Source organism: Tetrao urogallus (assembly GCF_951394365.1).
Source record: "Tetrao urogallus genome assembly, chromosome: 3".
Lineage (NCBI taxonomy): Eukaryota > Metazoa > Chordata > Aves > Galliformes > Phasianidae > Tetrao > Tetrao urogallus.
The window spans coordinates 37,370,696-37,396,329 of NC_136815.1; the positions used below are offsets into that span (position 1 = coordinate 37,370,696).

General features: G+C 40.9%; 1 protein-coding gene across 1 annotated transcript; it reads right to left on the reverse strand.

The window, feature by feature from the left end:
- Window positions 1-2,288: 2,288 nt before the first annotated feature.
- Window positions 2,289-24,974, reverse strand: TGS1 (trimethylguanosine synthase 1; the record flags this gene model as incomplete). Its single annotated transcript, XM_079534024.1, has 13 exons — window positions 2,289-2,405; window positions 11,259-11,322; window positions 12,315-12,549; window positions 13,854-13,997; window positions 14,684-14,857; window positions 15,725-16,073; window positions 17,171-17,342; window positions 18,002-18,088; window positions 19,227-19,347; window positions 20,455-21,310; window positions 23,394-23,566; window positions 24,703-24,767; window positions 24,877-24,974. 13 exons carry the CDS (start codon window positions 24,972-24,974, stop codon window positions 2,289-2,291), a joined length of 2,655 nt encoding a protein of 884 aa, XP_079390150.1.
- Window positions 24,975-25,634: the final 660 nt, after the last annotated feature.

The window sequence follows — 25,634 nt, forward strand, 5'->3', positions numbered from 1 at the left end:
TTAGAGGTACGTAAGGCTTAAGGTTTTATTAGAGTCAGTCCATTAGGTTTAATTGAGTGGCTCTCCACTATGGCAAACTGCACCAAGCACAAAACTGGCAGCAACCAACCCAGCAGAGTCCATTCTGACTTCAAGTGGTGTGCAAAACAAATCAACCAACCAGCTAACACATCTTTTGCACTTGTTGGTTAACACAGAAGAACAGGCATGAACAAGGGTATTCTTCCATTTTTGACTCTTAACACGCTTGCCAGGTTAAAGCAGTAAAAGCCTTTAACTAGCCTTCCATTTTTACCATTAAGTTCACTAAACTGGAAGCAAACATTGGAACAGTAAATGTACTTTGTATGTCATGTTTCAGCTTCTACTTCCTGAAAACTGGACGATGAACAAAATCAGACCACTTTTCTGATAAAACAAGTGGTAAAACGAGGTAAAACGAGTGATGTTAGTGAGATCTCAAAATGCTTCTGAAGTCATTCTTAACTATAGGAAAGAAGAAGGACTAAAAAATAAGATGACAGCTTTTCTGTAAGCAGCTGCAGGCCCAATATGAGTAAATGAGTAAATGTCAGTGTACAGAGAACTATTAACATACTGAGTAAACATTTATTTTTCATTTGGTCTTATGATTTTATGGCTTTTTTTTTTTCTCCTCCAATTAAGTCAGAGTGGAATTTTAATAACATCACTACATTTATATGCTACTGCTGCAGTAGGCTTGGACCTGTAATATCAGCACTTGCCACTCTCCTCTTTGTAGCAAAAGGATTGCCTGCAAATGCAACACATTTCTGAGGAAGAGGCAGGTGTACAGTAAAGATCTCCCTTGCCATTCTTTAGGAAACACTGCAGAGCAGGTAGTTTCTCTCCTTTCCAACTCCTTTTAAATACCGGCATGGGGGCCTGCACCATCACAGCAGTTCTTCAGCACAGTGGAAAAAATGCAGTGATGTAAATTAAATAGTTGAAACATGTGAAGGTAGGAAATGCTCATTTAACACTTTAGCAATTGCCTGGTACTGGAAGGACAATAAATTTTGGAAAATTCTTTCCTAGGTGCTTCTTTACTGCACCTGCAATGAGTCAAGTTGCACATATATTTTTAACAACCTGCATATACAAACCCACTAGTCTCTTAACTGATTTAAAGATTTAATAAAATCTTTAAGTATGTCTTTATTATCTTTAAAAAAAAATTCCCTTCATTTGTTTGTTCCACACTGTTACTCTACAAAGCCTTCTTCATCAGCACAGATCCATGGTTCAGTGCTTAGTCTTTGCTGCCTTCAACATCACGATTTGCTGCACTCCAAGTAGAGGAGAATCAACACTTCTCATCTTCAAAATGGTATTCCTACGCTCTTACCTCATAAACACGATCAACATTAATCTCGTATACTTTCTGTAACCGTGTTTCAGCGAGAATTTCATGTCTGTACTCTACAGACACTTCTCTTCTCGCCTGAGTCCTTTTCTGCCCAAAGAAATGTCCAAAGGCAACTGCTCTCCCTCAAAACCCAGACTGGGAGTGGATTACTCCCACTGGGGATTAGTGCTCCCTCTGCTGCTCCATGCTGCCTGCCTGAGGAGCAGGTCTCCAAAACAGGATGAAACCTGTGTGTAACTTCCAGTAAAGCTGACCTCCAGTCAGGTTTCTCCTCATTATCTGTACGAGGGTGAAAAAGAATAAATAACAAAGGAGAGGGTACAGCCCTGCTGCCAGCCACACACCCTATTCTCTCTGTAAGCTGCAGCAAGCTGCAGAACTCACTATAACAAATGTGTAGGCCATCATACCATAAAGAAACCTGAGAAGGTTTCCAGGCAAGCAGGGAGCCTGTGAAGCTAGGTGACAGCTGCATCTGGCGCCGTGTATCACACCATGTAGGTCCACATTATGTTCAGGTGCTCATGTTTTTTCAGCACTGACAGCATTCTTGACACTTGGTGTTTTTCAAACTATTTAACACCCTGAACATCCACAATGGAGTAAGTACCGCAGCACACATCAGAGCTGCAAAGAAGTCCCCAGGTCCTCCTTCAACTGACTGATCTTGCAAGACTGTGTCAAAAAGAGTTTCTCCTCCGTTCACAGCTACTCCAGTTTTAGAAATTTGCCAAAATTCTTATAAAACATTTATTGGCAGTAGCAATGAACAAAACGTTTTTCAGAATAAAAATTAAAGCAGGAAACAGCATTACGTCATTTTGGACAAGCCAGTTGTACAAAGGTTTATGCAGTAAAGTAGTCAAGGAGGTTGCACCTAGAAGAATGCACATGAAATTCAGGAGAGGTCAGGCCTTATTAGATCCCCAAAATAAGCTGTTATTGTCTTCAGTTTGTTATTGAGAAAATTTTGTTCTATTTCAACTTTCCCTCCTGGCCCTGCCAAGGAAGCGATCTGAAAAACAAAAGAACAAGAAATAAGTCAATCAATGTGCAGGTATAGAGGAAAATCCCCAAACTTCTGTTCGTGTCATGTAAAACATCTTTATTCTGATATCACTGGTGCCTAACGCCTCCGGTCCTCCATGTGTTTCCTATTTTATCACAGAAGTGAGTCTGTGGCTTTCTGGGGACCTAGAATTCGTTCCTATCCACTCAGCCAAAAAAAACAGGAGAACTTGAGAACTAAAGATAAAGAATCACTACTTCTCACACTATGCTGAGACATACTACAGCCTGGTTTGCAGAGCACCAAGAGCACAAGCATCCCTGATGCTTGCCTGGTAATGGTGACAGCAAAAACCAAGCCAAAATCCTGAGTGTCAAAACGTTAAAATAAATAAATAAATAAATAAATTTACATGTCAAAATGCAAAGTTTCGTGGGCAGAGTAAAAACAAATCCTGAAACTGGGAAGCATAAAAGTTGTGCTGAAGAGCTGGGGAAGGAAATAAAGCAACCAACCAAAACAAAAACACCATAACAAGAAGATATGCAGCCCCCAAACCAAACAGCTTTCAAATATACTATCTTTTCTGTTTTTTTTTCCTGTTGCAACAACAAAAGAAAAGCTGTTGCTGCGTGCAGGTGAATCTCAGACACTGTTGATGGTAAGGCAGCCGGCAGCTGAGCAACCGCTGAAGAATGAGGTAGAGAGCCTGTGGGGCAGCGCAGGGCCTGTCTGCAGCCACCCGAGCGAGACCGCTCACGCTCTGTTGACCGAGCCCAGTGAGCACCTTTGGTGCTTAATGATTACAACTGACAACTGTAAAGGAAACACTGTTGTGGACTTTGTCTTTTGGACCGGAGCACACAACCCTCCGTCCCCTTCCGCTCATGTTTACCACGCCCAGCAGTGCTGTGGCAGACGGTAGATGACTGACTGCTCCCTGCTGCAGGCCGCACAGTGGGAGGCGGCTGCCATGCTGTGCTGCTCCCCAGTGGGTCTGACGCTGGAAAACCCTCCACATCAACAAAATAAAAAACAGAAGGTCTGCAGGCCCGCAGTAGGCTTGCACTGATCTTTAAACCAAGATGTCTGTGACATTGCCAGCTAAAATGTGAAGTTCGGCTTGCGTTATTGCCACTTCTGAACTCCTCCGAGACTTCACTCTGTAGCACAGGTTTAAATATAAACATGCTGAGCTTCCTCTATTTTACTGCAAGTAAAAAAGCAGCCTACCATCAAGAGGAAATAACAAATTAATCTAAATTATACCTTGAACCCTTATTGACTTGCCCAGAAAGATCACACTTATCTAAAACAGACATTTACTTTCCTTTCCTCTCCCCCCTTTTTTCTTTTTCTTTCTCTGTCTGTAGATAAAAACATAAGTCTGAGCAGTTTTATTCATCCTTCAGTGTAATGGTGATAGGAAAAAAAAAATTCCACATTCTTGTCAAAGAGGAACCCGCCACTTAAGTAAAAAAGCAGAAGCAGGCCAATTTATAAATAGCACGAGAGTCTGAACTGGCAAGTGATCAAGAATGTTAATTTTATGACTTACCTTTTCCTTCTTGACATTCTAAAAGCCGTTAATACTGCAAGGCAACCCATTTATTTTTTTTCCCAGGAAGATGTTAATTTTGTCCTATTTTATTGTAAATGACTCTTGCAAAAAGTGTAAGAGAATGCCTTCTGAAGCTATAGCTGCTTAACTCTTCAGGAATATTGACTGGATTGGTCAACTTAATATATGAACACTGATACTACCTGGGATTGATTACCCAGTCCCAAGTTTGGAGCACAATTTATATAATTAAGCACATATAAGTACTACTTGCTCATTCATATCAAACTGAAGTCTTTACTAAGTATTCCTCTTAGAAGTCCAAACAGAATACTTATTCAGTAATGCAGGTAGATGTCACTCCCTCTGCTAACAGGTGGCATTTGCTGAAGGATACCTGAGAGCACAATATCCACATGCTGCACGTATAAATATATATACAACTTTAAAGCATTAAATCCAGGATTAATAAGAGTAATTTCAATTGCCTCCTAAAAATATATATTTGAAAACTCAAAGGTGACAAAACTCTAATGGGCACATAGGCATAAACTGCAGAGGCAGAGTCAGGACAGAAATCTTCAGATTGCAAAAATCCATGACTGCACTCCTCAGAACACATCTGTCAACATCGCAGCTTCTCACGTGAATGGGAGGTGCAGGGAAGCAAAGGGAGCCCAGCGAGGAGGCACTGACTGCTCAGATGGAACCACCAACATTCAGAGGAAAACACAAATGCTCCATCACCATGCTTGTTTATAAACTGCTGGAGGTTGCAAATTTAATTATGTGCAAGCTGCTAGCTGCAAGCTTTCCTCGGAACGGCTCAGTGAAGCCTGACAGATTAACAAGGACAAACTGCCATACAAAAAGTATTATTATGGAATCATAGAATGGCTTGGGTTGGAAGGACCCTAAAAAGACTACATGGTTCCAGGTGGTCTTTCAAAACGTGAAGCACAATAAACATCTTACCATCTAGGCACAAGATATGCAGACAAAATCAAAGTTTCATTTTCAATCTTGATTTTCCAAAAATGGAGTATCATTACATTGAGGAAACAAAGGCAAGAAAAGAAAAAGGATGTGCACGATGTGCATTCTTTTCTTCACTATCAGAGTCAACAGCATTTTGCTTGATTTTAGGACCAGCAAATCATTCTAAGCACTAGATACAGACCAAACAGTAATAACATCTGAAACATAACCAGACACGTGAAACCACCATTTAGGATAGCAAAATGTCCTGCGATTGAGAAGTGATTTCATTTAATTAGGTATAGCTGAAGTCCCAAACCCAGGCGTCAGTTTCCAATACAGAAATAGGAAGAAGTCTGAAAAGTGACCACATTAAAAAACAAACACACAACACAACTCTACATAACGACAAATGTAACCTTTTGCTTGTCTTCTACACCACCTATTTTTCGAAAGCACAGTACACAGGGAATAAATGCAGTCTGTAAGACTTTCCCAGCAGGACTATGTTACACATCAATACAAAAATCAGGCAGACTGCTGGCAGGTCAGCTCATGATTGATGGAGTCACAACAAGCTGCTAACAATTAATTCACTAATAGCTTAAGCGGAAAGAAGTTGCCGATCACTGTTACAACGCCAACATATATACTTCCCATTAACTAGTAGTAACCGTGGGAGAACATGATAAATAGCACAGATGGAAGAGTATGTACCTATGAACACCTTGCTACGGCACTGTGTTTATCACTTCCCACCAGGTCTCTCTCCTGCTCAACTACAAAACGCAGCACCATGCCCAACCCAGCTGCCCTCACACAGTGCATCTTCCCAGAAATGCCAGTACTGCATCCAGACACATCATCTCCACTGTTTCATGCTCCACTCTCTCCTCATTGCTGCATGACCTCTCCTTCTAGCAAGGTTCAAAGAAGGCAGACATCCACCAGAGGGATGGATGAGACCATAAAGGATGCTGGTTGAAGCATCACAGCCTTGACTGTGATGTGAGCATCACATTTGGAAAAAAAAACAACAAACAGCCTTTACTGAAAGTTAAGAGACAGAACCTAGCTTTAATCTTGCACAGGCTGAAACCCTGGAGGTATTCTCTAATTCTGATGACAGGGAAGAACTCCTCCTGCTTCTTCCCTATGAGAACAAGCTGAGAGAGCTGGGGCCGTTCAGTCTGGAAAAGAAAAGGCTCCAGGAAGAGCTGATAGCAACCTTTCAGTATCTAAATGGGGGCTATTAGAAGGAAGGGGACAAACTCTTTAGCAGGGTATGTTGTGAAAGGAAAAGGGGAAATGGTTTCAAATTAAAACAGGAGAGACTTAAATTACATAAAAGGAAAAAAGTTCTTTTTACAGTAATGGTAGTAAGGCACTGGAATAGGTTTGCCCAGAGATGTGGTGGATGCCCCTGTCCCTGGAGACACTCAAAGTCTGGCTAGAGAGGATTCTGAGCAACCTGATGTAGCTGTCCCTGATGTAGCTGACTGTAATTGCAGGGGAGCTGAACCAGATGACCTTTAATGAACCAGATGACCTTTAAAGGAAATATATTACCAAAAAATCAGTATTCTTCCTCTGTTATGCCATGCTACTTTTACATCCAAATATTGCTGGCTGAAAACAGGGAAATTTTTCAGAAGTTTAATAGCAACTCTGAAAATATAATAGCAAAACTGAAAATATATTTTCAATAAATACAACAGCTCCTGTTTATGAAATTGCAACTATACTCAAATTTGAATGTGAAATAGACTTGAATTTTGAAGGTCTGGCGTTTTGTTTTTGTTTGTTTGTTTTTAAGTTATCCCACTTTAGAAAAATTCCTGATGCTTCCTTTATTTATTTATTTTTAATTTATTAGATCTTTTCTTCTACCCCACCCCATACTGACACGAAGCCTGTTAGTACAAAGCTCGTGTAGCACGCTAGCAAGGTCTGGAACATGACCACAACACTACTGCTTAACCCACAGCACAGAGCCAACGCTACTATCTCCCTCCTGGATAGATCATTTCAACCAATTTACCCCATGGAGAAAGGCTTTCTAACACCGCCAAATCTCTTTACAGAACTACTGTGCTTTTCTTATGTCACAGGCCGGACTTTGGATAGACCAAAACATATCTTCTATCCCAAAAAGATAGCTCGAGCTGAGCAATAATTGATAATGGGTGGGGTGAGCAACAAACCACATGTTCACCACTGCTCCAGCTGTTGTGCTTGGCTAGGTTGGTAGAGAAGCTGATGTGCTAATGCCTTATACCATCAGCATGTAAGTCTCACCAGTTTTTCAGGAGAGGGCATCAGCCACCCTGACCCTGTCCTGACAACCAGTGGCAGGACAAACACCTCAGCAACAGGACCTATGTCATGCAGAACAGTCTGCTGCATCACTGCATTAGTGTGTGAACACCTAGGAGGATTCTATATGCTTTGGTGCCCTTCTCTAATGAGGCGAAACCACTACAAAGAAACTCCTACACTAAACCCCAGATTCTTCCCTCTTTGCAGCAAATATTAAGATAAAGAAGAGAAGAAAAGAGGCGGTGCAACCAATCAAGGATAAATGCCAGTCCCTGAGGTGAGTACACAATGAGGCTTAGCACAGCTTGCTGAATGTAGACATTATTTAATCAGTCTCAACCAGCTTGCTTCTCCAATCACTCATGCAGGTCTTGATTAGGCTTAGCTGAGGTTTGAAGATCCAAACATAGTATCGCCTGCAGGTATCTCCTTTCTTTCCCTTGATGTGATGGAAACGAACCAGCTGAGAACAAGTATGTTGGGAAAGGTTGAACGTTCCCTGACTTCAGGTTCCCTGCTGCTCATGAAGCCTATTAACCACAGAGCAAGGGCAGGAAATGTGTCTTCATCAGAATTTCGCCAAGGCACAGATATCCTCATTTATTTATTTTTAACTACTATCAGCTTAAATTAGTATCATTAATTCTTCTCATAGAAGGTAAAATCAGCTTTCAAATACCCAAATGTTTACCAAACATTTTCACCTGTATTTGCTACAGCAAATTTGCTACAGCATAATTTTGATTTGAATGCACATGTCTATTTGAGACAGTGATCTCAAGTTCTTTCTTACCTTGAAAGAATTCTTAGTTGATCAAACTTTTTATTCTGTTTTCCAAAAATACTGCTGGCAGCCAAATAAAAGCTTAGTCCCACCCACAACTGAAGTAGTACTAAAACATGATCTCAACTGGTAATATCTATAGATCTCACAATTCTGCCCTTCAACCCAATTCCCTCCCAAACTTTTTTTTTTTAAAGGATACAAAGTTTAAAAAAAAAAAAAAGACTTAGAGGTAAAGATGCTGCAAAGAAACAGGTATCAGCAAGGATGAACTGCAAATATCAACTATGTTTTTATCAGGAACCATATATAATGGTTCCTGAATATTCCCTAATCAGAAAGAACATTTCTGAAAGATTAGTTAAACGTAAAAACAGACATACATTTTGAATCAAGCACATGCTTATAAACATGCTTATAAATCAAGAAGATTGGATGCAACCGAGATAAATGTTTCCTATTTCTTGTGAACACACCAAGTGTGTTTCACTGGTTCGATGCTCCCTCTTGAGGCAGAAGTACAGAAGTTTGCTCTTGCACATAAATTCACTGAATTTTCTAAGAGGATTCAGCCAAAGGAATCCTCTCTCCACTCTGCAAGACCAAATTGACTCAGAAAAATCATAGTACTATGCAGGCATAGTTCACATCACTTTTGGAATACAGCCATACAGAACAAGGTTGCAGGTCTGATCTACCAAGAAGGCAGTGAATGCAGTGCCCTCAGAAACAGCACAGTTGAGGTCAACAACCACCTGCTTTCACAGCAAGAATTCACACTACCCAACATATCTAATGCTGAAAAAAAAAAAGAAAACCAAAAAACAAAAGGATATGTTTTCCAGTAAATTTGCACCCTCCTAACTAAAGGAAAAGCAGGATTTTAGTTTTAAGGTCGATTCCAGTAGCTGGGCATCTATTTCTACAAACCTGAGATCTACTATCAGACAAGCCAACATGCACTGCTACACTGGCTTACAATCAGTATTAACATCTGCATGGAGTTTCGCAACAGAAATTAAATCAGCTTCCAAATTAATTTTAACTAGCAAAGCACACTCTGGTTGCAGATTCAGTCAGTAAAAAACAAGAGGCAGAGTATTGAAGATTTAACAACTGCCACCTTCCATGCTAAACATTCCAGACTGCCTCTTCTAGGAGCTTCTGAAAGCCTGAAGTATTTGCATGTATACAAAAAGAGAACTTTTAAGGACACTGAAGAGGCAATTCTGATAAGCCTGTGCAGTGCTATCATAAATGAACTTAAGAACCTTGTAAGTTTCAAATCTAAGGCATCAGGTAATCTCTCAGCAAATACTGCCTTATCGAAGTTATTTAGATTTCAGGTTTTAATCTCCTGCAAAAAATGTTAAATATTTTCTTCATCAGACCTTTCTGGGCCCCTGGTGCTTATGGATTACATTTACAAGCACAGCCATATGATGATACACTAGCAGTGGGGTTCTGCACCCTTGCCAAGGTTGTCAGGACAGGAGCTACTCTATTCGATCCATGAGATAAATAAAATGGATCAGAACTGTGGGCAAAATCATATAGAAACTAAGAAGAAGAACTGCTCACACCTACCATTAAGGAACCTTGAAGATATATCTTCCTTTCCTCTAAAAATTCACAGTCCTGAAATTTCAGTAGTGGTAAATTCAGAAATGTCACTTCAATACAACCAGAGATTACGACGGCCAAGGCTGTAACCTCTGCATAGTCTTCTGTGGACCAGAGAATCCACTACAATCATAGTTAGGAAGGTCAAGTACAACCCACCACTGTCCAAGCAAGTACCAACACTAAATTTCCCTCAACACTAAGCTAGATGCATATCCTCTCTCCACACTGTCAGATAATCAACCTTTAGATCTTTTTTTTTCTGTATACTGGCACAGTATCTAGAGAAAGCATAAGGAATTGCTTTCTTTCCATGAGAACAGCCTATAGATGGGAAAACTGAGCTGAATCCAAGTATCTCCTTTCACAACTAAGCTGTGAACACATAGCCACAATTCTGAGCGACAGCACTTATTTTCAGCAATTTGTGTAGAGGAGAACCTGTGGATGTACATCAAGGAACATTCAGAGCATTCCAACAAGACTCAGAACCAAATGGACCAAGAGGTAGGGGCAGCAAAACATCTAATCCAACCACACACAGGTGCTACACAGGCAGAGCACGCTAACAGCTAGGCCATGACAATTTCTCATACTGTCTGTTTGCCATAAACCATGTCTGCAGGCACTGGCTGAAGTCCTCATCTGCTCTACATTAGACAAAGCTTTTGGAAAAGCTGGAAATAAACCTGTGAAGTTCTGTGGCATAAGGCAAGTGAAGAGAACATCTCACTGCTCCATCTTAGCTTAAAATCTATAAGACATAATTAGCATAGAAAATATACAGAGGAAACTAAACCAGACACTCAGGGGAAGTGCTACAGTCATCTAATTACTTCCAAAATAAAAAAAGTACTTGACTGACATATTTAATTTCAAACACTGAAAAACAAACTGTATTTGACATTCCACATCAACAATCTGAACAACCAAACAGGTACAGTACTTTTCTAATGAACATTTCTACCACCAAAACAAACAAACAAAAAAAAAGCACCACTCTGAACTGGTAAAATAAACTGTGTGTTTAACAAGTCAGTGCTACATCTAAGTAATCCAATCACTGCTCTGCAAGCAGCCCCTAGGTAACTACACACCTGTATGGGCAGCATGACATATGTCTCTTGCTTGAGACTGTACTAAAATGCTAATGAGAATGACAGTAATGGCATTAATGATACCAGGCTGTACAGTGATCTCCTGCAACTCCTTCATGAACGGAAAGCCAGAAAGGTTTAGGACTCAGAATATATGAGATGGTATGAGCTGGTTAAAATACCTTCTTTCTTTTATATGAATGTATCTGTCTAGCACGCAAATATACTATATTTGGATTGTCTGTAAGTATCTCCAGTCTGCTGCTCTATGAAGGAATAGTATCAAAATAATGAAAATCATCTACTACTCCCATTTCTAAATATGCCAGAAGTGCTAGAAACACAGAAACCACTTAATGTAAGGTTCAAATTTAAAACAAAACAAAACAAACACGTTCAGCTGAACAGACTAAAAAACCTTAACTCTGTGCTTATACTATCTCTGTTTTACCAAGTTGAGGTTTTGGTAGTTAGCAAGCCATTTTCCAGTAACGTACCTGGTTAATGTCAGCGTTCCGAGGTAGAAAATAAACAATGTTGTTTGTAATCTTCTTGGAGAGCCTGAAAATTTCAAATGTAGGAGCCAGTAAAGGAAATAAATAAATAAATAAATAAATGTGGAGGGAGGGAGAAACTATTACATATTTTTCATTTTGAAAGCTTGTTATGCAATAACGTAATGGCTGTGTAATTAGATATTGTTCTGAAATGCAGAAATTAGTACTAAATGTAGAAATACCATTATTTCACCATTACTGTCCTTTTTTTTTTTTGTAAAAAAAAAAAAAAAAGCAAACAAAAAAAACCTCAAAGAACCCCAACCAATTCACTCATTTTACCTAGAAAATTTAACTGAATTACAAGAAAAGAATTTGAGAAGCAGTTTACAGTCAGTACACTGGTTTGATACCTGCTTTCTAAATCATTTTGCGTAACATTGCCTCTCACATAGGCATAGATTTCTTTACCCTTAGAGGTATAGCTACAATTTAGCTAAAAAGGAATAAAAAGAGATTATTTGACAAAGAAAAACACAGTTTTGTAGTTGATGAGACTGTTATGCTCATGCCTTCCTAAATGAATGGCTGCTCACTACCAATGTAAATAAACTAACATTACATTTTATACATTAATTGAGTTAATATTTTGCTTGCATTCTTCTGTTTTCCCACATTATGAGGTGTTATAATAACGATATAAATATTTTAAGCAAGGCTAGCTCTCATTAAAAAAAAAATTATAACTCACATAACTAATGATTGCCTATGCATATGCCACATGTGTATTTGATTACTTCAGGGTTGTTTCTTTAAATAAAATCATATAACAAAAATAATGAATACTTTAAATTAGAAGATATGAACATACCAGATCATCTAGTCCAACTGTTCTCCTATCACCATTACTATCACTAAGTTATTAAACCATATCTTGTAGCACCTCATCCAGATACCATCACTTTCGGTCTGCCAGCTGGACATGGCAAAGCCCACCTCAAGAGAAGAGGGAACAAAAAAAACATAAAAGACTGAAAATCACACCCATGATGACACACAGCTTTGAAAGGATATCCATCTGGGCAAATCATAGTTTGGATGTCAAAGATTTCAGCAGTGGCATAGTCAGGCCCGCCCCAAGGAGGGCTGAGGAACACAACATCTGCTTTCAGGTCAGCAGCCAGCACCATGAAGTCTCCACACACAAATTCAATCTGGTTGGCCACGCCGTACACCTCGGCATTGCTGCGTGCAAGGCTGAGTTTCTCGGGATCTATATCAACAGCAATCACTGCAAGGGAACAAGGGAGGAAATGAACAGGTAATGTGGGCTGCAAAGTGCACAGAGCATCTGACTGTCACATGGATGCCACCCAGTTACCAAACAAAAAGTTTCACAATGCATTTCACAATGTACAATGCTTGTAGCAACCAGATACATATCACATCCATAATTTCATTTTAAGTGCTAAGCAATGACTTCATTTTCTAGGTAGCAGAAAATATGAAGCTCCAGCTCCTCGGAGGGAAAGGAAGATCCTTTACTTTACAGCAGAAGCTCCATGCATTCACACCAAAGTCACAGCAACACCATAGCCAGATCTTCTCTCCTGGCAGGAGCCCAACAGCTTACACAGAGTCAAACTGGAAACCTGTTCTTCTCCTTTGACAAAGATTAATGTTTACCTTGTGGCTGATCACATTACACTGAAAATTGAGTTGGAAAAACACCCAGTGCTGTACAAGAATTATGATACAATGGCAGTACATAATCATGTAAACTAATGTGAAATTTAGGAAATATTTATAGAATGCATCATAGCCTACCAAATTTAACACAGCACAAACTACCATTTTTCTTGCTCAGAAATTACTTGGAAGCGTTCGATGAGCTGGTATTTTACCAGAGTGTTTCAAGACTAGAGGAGGATTAAGTAGTCAATGTTTTTACAGAAAGCACTCTCATGATTCACTGCAATTTCATTACCTGGAAACAAGAACTTACACTAATATCAAGTTATCACTGCTTTTCTGTATTAGGTCCTGCTGCACCCACAGGTGATCCTATTCCAATATTTTAAGTACATTTCACATGAAATATGTTTTTGAGTACTTAGCCTTAACATACTATTGAGAAAAGCAGCAGCTTTTTGGTGTCACTGCAAACAGAATTTAACCTTTAACAGCAATCTTCAGAGCATCTTATGGACTAGCTACTATGCCAAGTAAAACTAACAATGATTATATACAACGTAAATCCAACTTTGACATTAAATTGGAAAGCAGTTTTTCCTCCAATTTTCATAGAATCATAGAATAGGTTGAAATGGACCACAACGATCCTCTAGTTTCAAGCCCCCTGCTATGTGCAGTCACCAACCACCAGACCAGGCTGCCCAGAGCCACATCCAGCCTGGCCCTGAATGCCTCCACAGATGGGGCATCCGCAACCTCCTTGGGCAGCCTGTTCCAGTGCATCACCACCCTCTGAGTGAAAAACTTCCTCCTAAAAAACTTCCTCCTAACTTCCTTCCCTAATTTTAGGGAAAAAGGTTGAAGAAATGAAACAATGTGCTGCATACAATGCCCACTTACCCCTTTTTGAGGTCAAAGCAAACTGAATAGCATTTCCTCCAACCCCACAGAAGGCATCCACTATTGTATTACAGTTGAATGACTGAGCCACACGGACTGCAATATGCTCTGCTATCTTCTCAGGAGTAACAGAAAACCAGCCCTCTACAAAGGGAAGAGAAGAAAAGTATTTTTTGCCACTTATTTCATCTAAATTAAAAATAAACAACTGAAGGTTTAGCATTAATCCCAGCAACTTTGGCTTAACACATTTGACCAGGAAATACAGGCTTTCAAGATTATAAACTCTGGTAAGTCCAGTGATTTGCTAAGCAAACAAAGTCTCACTGATGTGAATAGATATGCCTGATTCTTAGTGAAGGCTTTGTTGAACTTGGTGCTTATGAAGGACAAGTACATAAATACAGCTGCAAAAAAACCTCATACATGTCATAAATATGCTCTGCCACAAATAAAACAGAAATATATCCTCTCACATCCTACACGTTGTTTTCCTTACAGCCATGCTTGGCCTGCCAAACAATCTATGTGTTGATATGGGGAAGTATTAGAAATGAAAGCCTTACCAAAATCTTACTAAAAAGAGTGGTAACACCCTTTTTTAAAAAGTCCTTATTTATCTATGAGCTGATGATCTGGAAGTGGCTGCCACATAACATGGAAAAATGTAACCTTGAAAATGACTGCTGAAAGACGGTGTACGTTAAGAGAACAAAATTACATTCATTATTGCACTTCAAAAGAATTAGTAATAAGCTGTAAGAAAGGTCACAGGCTTGAGTACCCCTTATGCCACCCAAGTCAAAACCCTGTATATTGGATACACCTACCTCTATCAAGTTTAATCCCCTCATCAAAGCGAGAGAACAGCCTGTAGCGTTGAGCCCAGTACTTGATCAGCTCAGGATCCGCAGCAATCTCAGGAGGTATCTCTCCCAGTGCAATCTTATGCTTTCTCCTCCTTTTTCTCTCCTTCTTCTTTGCAGTATTTTTTTCATCTACAACTGGAAGACACTGTAAAAGTTAACTAACTGTCTTCGTAGGCTATGAATATAACTGGCAGCTAGATAAGAGTCAAGATGCTCGAGTTAAGCAACACTGCTAAATGACCTTTAATACTGTCTGCCAGATTATGCAGATCAGTAGTTTAAGTTAAAAAAGGGCATTCTATATAGCAAAGGAATAAAGTAATCTATCAAACATCTGTCACAGTTATAAAATGATAATATTTTACCCATTATTTAGGAGTCTTAGCAGGCTAGACATGACTTTCAGCTGATAGAAATAAGCTGTAAATGGTGAGCAAACGTGGATCAGACACCAATTTAATGCCTATGTACTAAATAGGAATAAGAATCAATCTAGATCAGCATTTTAAATAATTATAACACAACCGGATTTCTGTGGGAAGGATTAAACTATGCAGAAAGCTGAATAATCTTATTTTCTGTTTTTCCAAGGGTTAAATAAGCACGTTCATACTATAAATTTTTTTTTTTTTTTTTAAACAACACACATTTCCTAAATCTATGTGCATATATGAATCCAAAAGTGAGCATTCCTTGCCTCTGGCTGACGTGAATAGCTCTCACAGGGGAAAAAGAGGAGTGAACCAGAGACATGACCTACTAGGCCACACGTTAGATCAACACTGTTCATCCATACAGAAATGCTGTCTAAAGTAAAGGCAAGGCCTGGGATTTTGGTGCTGCAGGAACAAACTACTTTCACTAGTACAGCTATAAATTATTCCAAGAGACCTTCTTGGTCCAAGTGGTAAACCACAGGTAAATGCCACACAACACCATAATTTGGGAGAGGAGCAGCAGGCCACTACCAAGTCATGTCCAGTTTGTAGGAAACAGGAGTACCTGGGCTCACGTCCTCCATTTCTGCCTGGAGATAATCTGGTATGTCCAGAGGGACCAGCACCCTTCCAGAGCCATACTTGGGCTTTCCCTTTCCCTGGCATCCAGCACTGTTTGCTGTTGCATCCATTGCCTCTTCCAGCTTACTCGTCCCAGGTTCACCATCAACCACACTGGAAGGCAGCAGCTCAGGGGTTTCCACACTGAATCTCACACTCCGTGCAGTGGTGACACTTTCCTGATCCTCCGAGTCACTGCTTGTTGATGACTCCTCAACTTTACCCAGAGGAGAGGCTTTCTGGTACACGATTTCCTCTGCAGGTTCATTAACCTGCTTCAGGAACGCTTCCACCTGGAATGGAAATATATCACAGACTGTGAGATGAATTGGTAACCAGGTGCACACAGGACAGTTTAAAAGCATTGCAGTTCAAAAGCACTTGCCATGGATACATTCTCTACCATGTGTATTTTGAAAAAAGGAAAATATCCACAGATAAGCACATAAAAAACCATCCAGTTATAACATGGGTCATTAGCTCTGCTCCCTTTGCACATTTTTTTAAAACAAGTTGTCTTGGGAACCAGATACAACCTGGGTGCAAAGAAGAGAGTGAGTTGCCTCACCTCCAGGATGTACCAAATGGTACATGCATCAAATCTGCTGCACAGTTTGTAACTCCACACTGCATCCCGACCAATGGACAGGTGTCAGTTTCCCTCTTCAAAGGTATCTGCAGATGCCTAGTTTTAACATTACAGTTACTCTGGGTGGCACTAGGCCTAGGGCAGTTGTTTGCCAGAAGGACTGAGGAAATTTGTAACTTCTTTTCTCCTTCACATAATCACAGCTCTCCTCACTGGCATCAGGTACAAGGAAGCAATGGCCAAGTTTTTGATCCTAAATTATAGCAATGGGATGAGAGCTCAATACAACATTCTTCATCGTCACCAGAAAACAGTGTTTTAGGGTGAAGTATTATGGAAAGGGAAGTATTAGGGAATGTATAGAATACACAGGGAAGTATTAGGGAATGCCTAGCATCCCAGTATATGTTGATTATATACACTTTTTTCTTTCCCCTCACCACAGAAATGCCAGCACTAACAAATGTACTCATAAACTCATTTTAAGATCAGAAAGACTTTTAGTAAGCACAGAAACCAACACACATCTTTAAAGGAATGATGCACCTATATTGTACATGGTTCCATGTAACTTCACCATTAAGCTCACATTTCTTTTACTAGACTGCTAAGCATCCACCAATGCCTTTTTACACCCACCCTAACTATTCTTCACCTAAACAGGAGGAGGAGGAGGAGAGGAAGGGGAAATATTATGCAAAGGAAGGGGAATATTATGCAAAATTTCTTTTGCATAATATAACAACAGCTAAGGGAGCACAGACATCTATGCAATTCACCAACACTAACAAGTATACCCACCTTCTTTAGAGTTTTATTTTTTTTGCAAGATGTTTCTGGCTCTTCTGTAAAGAAGATGTGTGTATTTTTGCTCTTCCTTGGTTTACGCATATCCAAAAACTTGGACTTGAGTTTTGCTTTTTTCTCCAGGTACTGAACACTTCGGTGAGTGAAATCTGGAATTCCACCATATCTGAAATAAACGAAAGTAAAAAAATTTAGTTGGGAAATTTACAATTCTGATGATTTAAAATTAACATACATGTAGTGACAGAGTCAGCTACAAGACATACTCCTCTTTGAATCTTATAGATGTACTAAATGTGTCACTTGAGCCCTATACCTAAGCTACAGTCCATCTGTGCCCTATGATGTTGCTTCTAAGGCACTGATAACCAATATTTAGGATATGCTACTGAAAATGGAAATTTCACTGAACCTGAATAACCTGGCAATACTTCATTAACACAGTTAATGTAAAGCAACCTCATTTCAGCATGAAACATCTACAAATTACAATCTAAACTCACAGAACTCTAAACTGAGAAGTCCATTAACGTTTTGAGCCCTTAAGCATCCCAAATTTAACTAGCTGAGCAGGCATTTCAGTTCTCTACTCAGTTGTTTGCAGTTATATAACTGCAAGTACCCTATGAGTTATGCTTATCTTTCAAAGCACTTCTTGTTGCCTAACTCTGCATTTCTACTGCTAAAGCTACTGCAGAAAAATTAACTTCACCAATTATCTTCCAGAAGTTCAACAAAATTGGAACGGAAATGAATGGCATACTAAAATAATATCAACAGAGCTGACTTGCTGAGAAGAACCCTGAGTTCCTCATAAGCAATTACTTTTGTCCTGCACCACACTTGAAGCCCAAAATAGAACAGGTTTCCTCAGGATCTTCCACTGGATTCTCATCCACATCCAGTTCATGGCTAGGAGAAAACACAGATGACAACAAGTTAAGTTGGGGGTTATTTTTTTTCCCCTCCAAATAATCATATAATAAATTAAAAAAAAAAAAAAAAAAACACAAAACAAACACAAAACCTACCCACTCTTAAAGAAATGCCATTAAAACTCCTGCACTGAAGCCATTTAGAAGTGCATTTCAATAACTCCCCCACACACTGCTGATATCAAACAAAGCAGATAACACTAACCTACTCATATGCATGAGCACGTTCTTACCCAACTCAGTATGGCCCTCCATGGGAGTTACAATATTCCAAGTATTTGTAATGATTTCTCAAAACATTTCATACCAAGCCCTATGCAGAACTGATGAAGACAAAATGCCCGTTCACCCTATTTCTAAATTACCTTCATCATCTATGAAACTATCTATGTTATCCATCATTAGTGCTACAGCAGTATCAAAATGTTACAGCAAAAGCAGAATCATTAGCAGATAATTGCATTCATCCCTTCGTCTGTGTGTTTTTGGATTTATCAGAGAGGGAACAAAAAGCCTCCCATCCTCTCTGTGGTTGCAGATTTACTACAAGGAAGGAAAAAGACTGTGACAAGGCAGAGATTAACTATTCTGTGAATGTCACAGTACTGAGCACTTTATTAGCAACACATTAGCTAAGCAATACAAGTTATTAAGTAATATCTCCTACGTTTTACACTAACTAAACCAGAATAAATGAGTAATCACTTCCAATTTAATAATCTCATATATTTCAGTCACACAAGGTATTGTCACCTTGCACATCTTGGCATCCAGACCATATATTCTTTATAAAGCAAAGACATACCCTTCATTTACGGCCAGGAAAAGTGATAGGCAGCAATGGAAGACTATCACAGAAACACAGAATGGCCTGGGTTGAAAAGGACCACAATGATCACCTAGTTTCAACCCCCTGCTATGTGCAGGGTCACCAACCACCAGACCAGGCTGCCCAGAGCCACATCCAGCCTGGCCTTGAATGCCTCCAGGTATGGGGCATCCACAGCCTCCTTGGGCAACCTGTTCACCCTCTGGGTGAAAATCTTTTAACTCAATCTCAAACAGATGTTATAAATAACAATTTGAGGAAAAAAGAAAAAGATTTCACTACTTACCTTCTCTTGACTTTGGCACTCCTGTTTTCAGGGGGCTCTTCTCCTTCATCTTCATTTTGATCACAAAGCAGCAACTGTTCTTTGTCATTTGAGCTACATGAGTTACCTGACTCCTGGGAACCTGAAAAGATAAACTTATTTTAAATCTTTTTACATGTTAAATTTCAGAACTTCCCATCCTTAAAGTGCATCTGCAGCAACAGCTCAGTTGTTTCACATATTCTTATCTGATAAATAAGGCAAAGGTGTCAAACCACACATTTCTTCAACTGTCTTTGGGGGACAACGTGCCAACACAAGCTTCCAGTATTAGTTACACTACAGCATTAATTTTAAGCAGGACTAATTTCAAAATAACTCAGCTCTCCAAGAAAAATAAAATGCTTGTGGGATACAAATTCCAAACAGTTTCTTCTTTCTTCTTAAGCTTTGTCTCCAGTGCAAGAAAGATTTTCCTCTCATCCCTCTCATTTGAACTCTACTGTAAGATCAATATGGGGGCACACCTGCTTCTTCCTTCCTTAACAGGTCACAAGCAATGGACTCAGAGGTTTCCTCATCAAACTGAATTCCCAAGCTGCTGACTCTTCACTCATATTTCATATCGTCTTTCATCTTCAACAGGAGAAACCATACATCTGCCAGGAAAGCTGTCACACAGTTAATTATTGGCAATTCTGGCAGGAAAAATCTGTGGTCAAACAGGATAGCCACCGAGTTTAATTTTAAGTATTACATTATTAAATAGAAGAACAAAAGAGAACCACAAACAAAACCAAACTGCGAAAATGCTTTTTTGGGGATATTTCTAAAAAATCCTGTCCTTACATTTGTCAGATTCATGAAAACATCAAACTGAGTTTTCATTAATTTTAGACTATCAGTGAAAAAAGAAACACAGGCTGCATGACACATCTGCAATACTAAAGTTAATTAATAAACCAGTAAAGCACCAAATGTGCCCTTTTATCACTTCTCGTGGTACATTTGAGAGATGTATAAAGTGTATATTGTGTTAAAATCACTTGCAGATGAATACATTCAATATACAACCTAAACAGGAGAGATGTTCCAGAGAATCAGAGGGAAGAAAAAGGAATTATGCTACCTTTCCACAAAATACTCAGTGTATGTTTAAAAACAGTGTGATAAAGATAGGGTCTTGGTTTTTATACATAACCACTTAGAGTTATAGCAGTAGAATTAATGTTACCTAATTGTGTATTACCTGACTGGTTAATATTTCTATTTTCACAAGATGCTCTCCTTTTCCTGGTTCCTCCATCACATGGTTCCTTTTGGCTTGAAACACAGGGACTCTGGCTTTCACTGTTACATGAACTGTGCTCTTCATTAGTTACTGTTAGAGGTGCACTGCTCTGCTCCAATGCGTCCAAATTTAGGTTTAAATTACAAATCCCAGAGATTATCTCATGATGGGGTTCAGCACCTGAAGTGAGTGTTTTCTCACTTCTGGTGTGAGCAGGAGACAGGTCCAAGATCAGCACTTTGCTGCCTTCAGCCTCTGGGCTGACCAGGTCCATTTCTTGCAAAAGATCAGTCTCCTGCATAACCCCATTCAGCTGAACACTGTCAGCGTGTGAGCTCTCCATAGTCCACCCCTGATTTGTCCAGTACTGAAACTGTTCCCAGTAATACCAGTACAGTTCACTATAATGCTGCTCCCACTCCTCCTTGGTGTCTGGACTATTCCAAGGTTCAGATGCTGTCATGGCTTCAGGCGATGAGACATCTTTATGCTTCTCCAGCCAGCTTTGCCAAAGAAGGCCCTCTCCATACTCGTTCCAGTACTTCTCCCATTTCTGTTCAACAGGTAAGGCCTCATTAACAAGGCTCTCTGAACTTCCACAGTTCCCTTCACCTGCAATCTGAGATTTGCTGTTTTTTGCACTTTGCTCTGTAGCTGAGGCTGGCTCATCTGAGATAGGCTGCTTATGATCACAAGTGTGATCCTGGCATCCCTGCTCCATTTTATCCTGGTGTATTTGCTGTAATTCTTTTCTCTTCTTCTTTTTCTTTTTCATAAACTTCGTGTTACTTCTCTTTCTATATTTTTCTTTTGCCTAAAATATAAAGGATAAATATATTCAGAAATCCACAACATGCAGGCAGTCCTTTCTTTCCCTCCTTGTAATCACATTTCTGCTTGTTGTGACCCTCTCTCACTCTGCAACCCCACTGTCAGCTTTCTCCCCACAAAAAGGGCTAAGGGTTATACAGGTCTGATAGGACCCTGTCATTTTGCAAAAGACTTCTAAGAAGGCTGTGAATAACAGCTGTGAGCATATCTGCAAAAAGGACCAAGAAAAGGTAGAATTCCAGTTGGGAAGGGAAGTTGTTCATAATTGTTCAGTGATTTAAAAGGAAAGACATCAGTGTGAAACACCATGAAATGCCATGGGGAGATTAGTCAGGAACTGTGGAGTCACTGAGTTTAGCTCGAGTATCACTCAATAACACCAAAGACTTCTTTGGGGTGCCACAGAGGTGAACCCTTACCATTGCCTGACACCTGCCTGTCCAGCAAACACTGCTCAAGTGATTTATTAGGGTAGTTAGCACATCATATGTTTTTATTTGTAAGTTCTGTAAATCTTGCTTACAGAACCAGTTTATGCCTGGCTAAAGATGACTGATGAAATATTCCTCCCATCTCACAATGATTTCTGAGAGAGTTCAGAGAAATACAGGAAAAAGATTCCTATCCAACCAGGTGTCTCTTTCTGCAATTAATCCATTTCATTTGTTACCATGTACTCAAACTACTACAGCTGTCCAATGAAACAGAAGACAAAAATCTTTTCCTGTGCTCGTAAGCAAAACACCCTGAGCAACAAAATGCTATATAAGATAAATGTGCCAAGTTACTGAATAAACTATCCAATTAAATTTCACACGTAAAAGCGTGGTGGTGGTGAGGGAATACAACTCACATGGCTGCAACCCCTGGTTTTGTTGCACTGACAAATGCATAAGGTAACCTGTCAAGGAGCTGGCTTAAGAGAATGGGCATTAAACTTTCACTCACACTTCTCACATCACCTTAATGTATATGGTGCAAAGCACAACACTTAGCAGTAATCTAGAAGAAAACATCTTCTCTCTTGACTTATTTGCACTACTACTATATAGCTGCACAAATCATACACGCATACTATGAGCTTCAACTCTGATGTCTGGAAGGTCTATTTACATGTCATCATGTAAAACAATTTACAAGCTCCTCCTATTTACTGAGAAATTAATCAGGCTAGAATCACAGAGTGCTCTGCACAAAGGCACTCTCACCTCTAGGGAGGTCTGTATTCTGTGAAGCAGGCACTGAATATCTCACTACCTTTTCCCCACTGACACATAACTTCAGCCTATCCACAAAGCCCAGCTGCTCGCTGCAGGAAGCAGAGGACCCAAGCTCAAGCCCTGTCCTTTGGAACAGCCTGGCTTGATCAGCTACAAGGGGAATGCACAGAACTAACTTTTTCTATTACTACCTACACCTAAATAGTTAAAGCAGATACATGCTTAGTTTGCAGTATCTTAGTTGTCCTGCAGCACAGCACGAGCATTACTGCTTTAAACCAGCTCCTCCTAGCAGCAGGAGCAATACTGACATGGAAGCATAAAGCACAGCCTGACCCTGCCAAGCCCAAACGGCAAGCAACTTTTACAGACTGCACGGACCAAGCAGCCAGAATGGTCACAGCACAGAAGATGCTGCATGACAGAGAACAATGTATTTTTCCAGTTCAACTCAGTTTTCCACTCATTTGCCTTTTCCAATCAAGCCCAAAGTAACTCATTCCTCTTTTCACATACACTCATTTTGTACAGAATTTTCTGGTTCCCCACTTCCTTTTGTCCCAGTCATTTTTAAGCTGTTAAATAAATAGCCACTCTTTTGTTCAGGTGAAGTGCCAGACTGACAGCCCTGGAAAAGGAAACCCTTCAATCAGCAAAAGAAGGGGCAGCACAGGCAACAGCAATGCATTTGAATGCATGGACCATGATGTCCCAAAACGCTGGAAAATGAGGCCACTCAGATACATTTCCACAAACTGCAGTCTCAAAAGCAACTAAGGAATAGGCATGCCCCTACATTCTAGAACAGGAAGTAAACAGAAAAAAATAAAGCACAGTGATTTTTACCACAAAGTCCCTGTGAGCTGAGTGCCCACCAAAGTGAAGAGGTAACCCCATGCTCTTCATAAGCTCGGCCTCCGAGTCTAGTTCAGTTTCTTCCAGGTCCAGAGCACAATCAGCATCCACTCCCAATGTCACACTGGGACAACTGTTCTCCTGCTCAGATGCTTGTTCCTCTCCTGTGAGCAAATGACATCGAGTGAATACAATCTTCCAGGTTCTGTAATCGGAGACTTTTAAAAGTCACCTAGCCCAACTCCCCTGCAATGAACAGGGACACCTACAGCTACATCAGGTAGCTCAGAGCCCCCTCCAGCTTGACCTCAAGTGTCCAAAGTACAGGGCACCCACCACATCTCTGGACAACCTGCTCCAGTGCCTCAGCATCCCCACAGTGAAAGACTTCCTTATAGCCAACCTAATTTTCCTCTGTTTCAGTTTGAAACCATTTCCCCATGTCCTATCACCAGACAAAGCGTCCGTCCCCTTCTTTCTTGTAACACCCCTATAACTCAACACAAATCCTGTAACAAACACTTCTTCAGCTTCCTTTCCCATTTAAAGATTACAAGTACCTGAAAGCTACTAATAGATATTTTTCATCTTTTGCACTAGTTCAATGAACCAACGTTAACATCAATACAAAGTTTTATACATTTTATATATATATATATATATATATACACACACTTTTTAAAATAACCCAATATTATCACTTCCATGAATTCTAAACTTTTTAACTACGTCATTATTTTAGCTGTATTAATTTATCTTTTTCAGGACCATGCTGCATTTACCACCCTACAAAAGCAGCAGGAGTACATTTTCACATCAGGCCTTAGTTGCAGAACAGCTCTACTGCCAGGTTCTTTTTACACACATACTTCTTAAGCAAAAAGAGGGAGTAAAAACAAGTGGAGAACAGGAGTGCAAGACAACAGCAGAAATCAAAATAAGGCTTCAACAGCCCAAACATCAGACAGGGTCGCAGTTAACTCCCTTCCCAGCAGTCCGGACAGCACTGAGTTTGGACTGGTGGCTGCGCTGATAACACAGCTGTGTTTTGACTGTAGCTGAGCAGCAGAGCCCAACGTTCTCTCTTTTCCCTACTGCACTCCCCAGCCATCTCACCAAATGGAATCCCTGCCTGCACAGTTAGCAATTGTTTAAGCACCACCAAACGCGCGCATAACGACAAACGCCATAGGAAAGTTAGAAGCAGACCCAGGTGAAAGCGATGCAGTCCTGCCGCACCGCAATACCCGCGCACAGCTCGCTCCGCGCCTCACCGCGCCATACTGTACAATTACCTTACCCGTACTCTCATCGTCATCTCGGATATAAAATCCTTTCAATCCCAGCTTATATAACTTCCGATCCCTGTAAAAACAAACACCGATGCTGACGGTCACCGAACAAAGAACGGCAGCACTACAAAGCCCGTTGGAAAAACGCTCAGCCCCCCATCCCGCCGCCCAAGGCCACTCACTCCACGAAGGCGCGGGAGCAGAGGCACACGATGCCACCCGCCGCCCCGGCCCGCAGCAGCAGCTCGGCCACCAGCTGTCCCCGCGGGTCCTGCACCATCCCGAGCCCACGCCGCGGCACGGCCCCGCCGTCTTCCTTCCGCCGGAACTGCCGCCAGCGCCGGGCCCGCCCCGAGCGCCGCGCCGTGCCGGATTGGGCTGGTTTAGGCCACCGAGCGAGGGCGCCGCTGTGCCCGCAGGGCCGTCATTGTGCGGAGGGGAGCGAGGGGCGGGGCCGCCGAGGCGCTGCAGAAACGGGGATGGCCCCGCCTGGCGGGAGGTTGTGGTGGCTGCGCGTGGGCTGCTCGCTGGGTTCGCGGTGCTTCCGAACAGGAGTACTGGGTGTGCCTGGAAGCGGCACAAAGGAAGGGCAGGGGAGGGACTGGGAAAGGGGGAAAATTCGGATAATGGGAGCGGGACAGAGAGGCACCTGCACGCCCGTAAAGCTGCCGTTGTCACAGAATTACACAGCTGGGGGGGTTGAAATGGACCATCGAGTCCAACCGCCCTGCTAAAGCAGGTTCCCTGCAGTGGTAGCACGGGAGTGTCCAGGAGGCTTTGAATGCCTCCAGAGAAGGAGAATCCACAACGTTTCTGGCAGCCTGTTTCAGTGCTATGCCATCCCTATCGTAAAGAAGGACTTGTATTAGTAGGGAATTGTCTGTGTTCCAGTTTCTGCCCGTTACTCCTTGTTCTGTTGTTGCTCACCACCCAAGAGTCC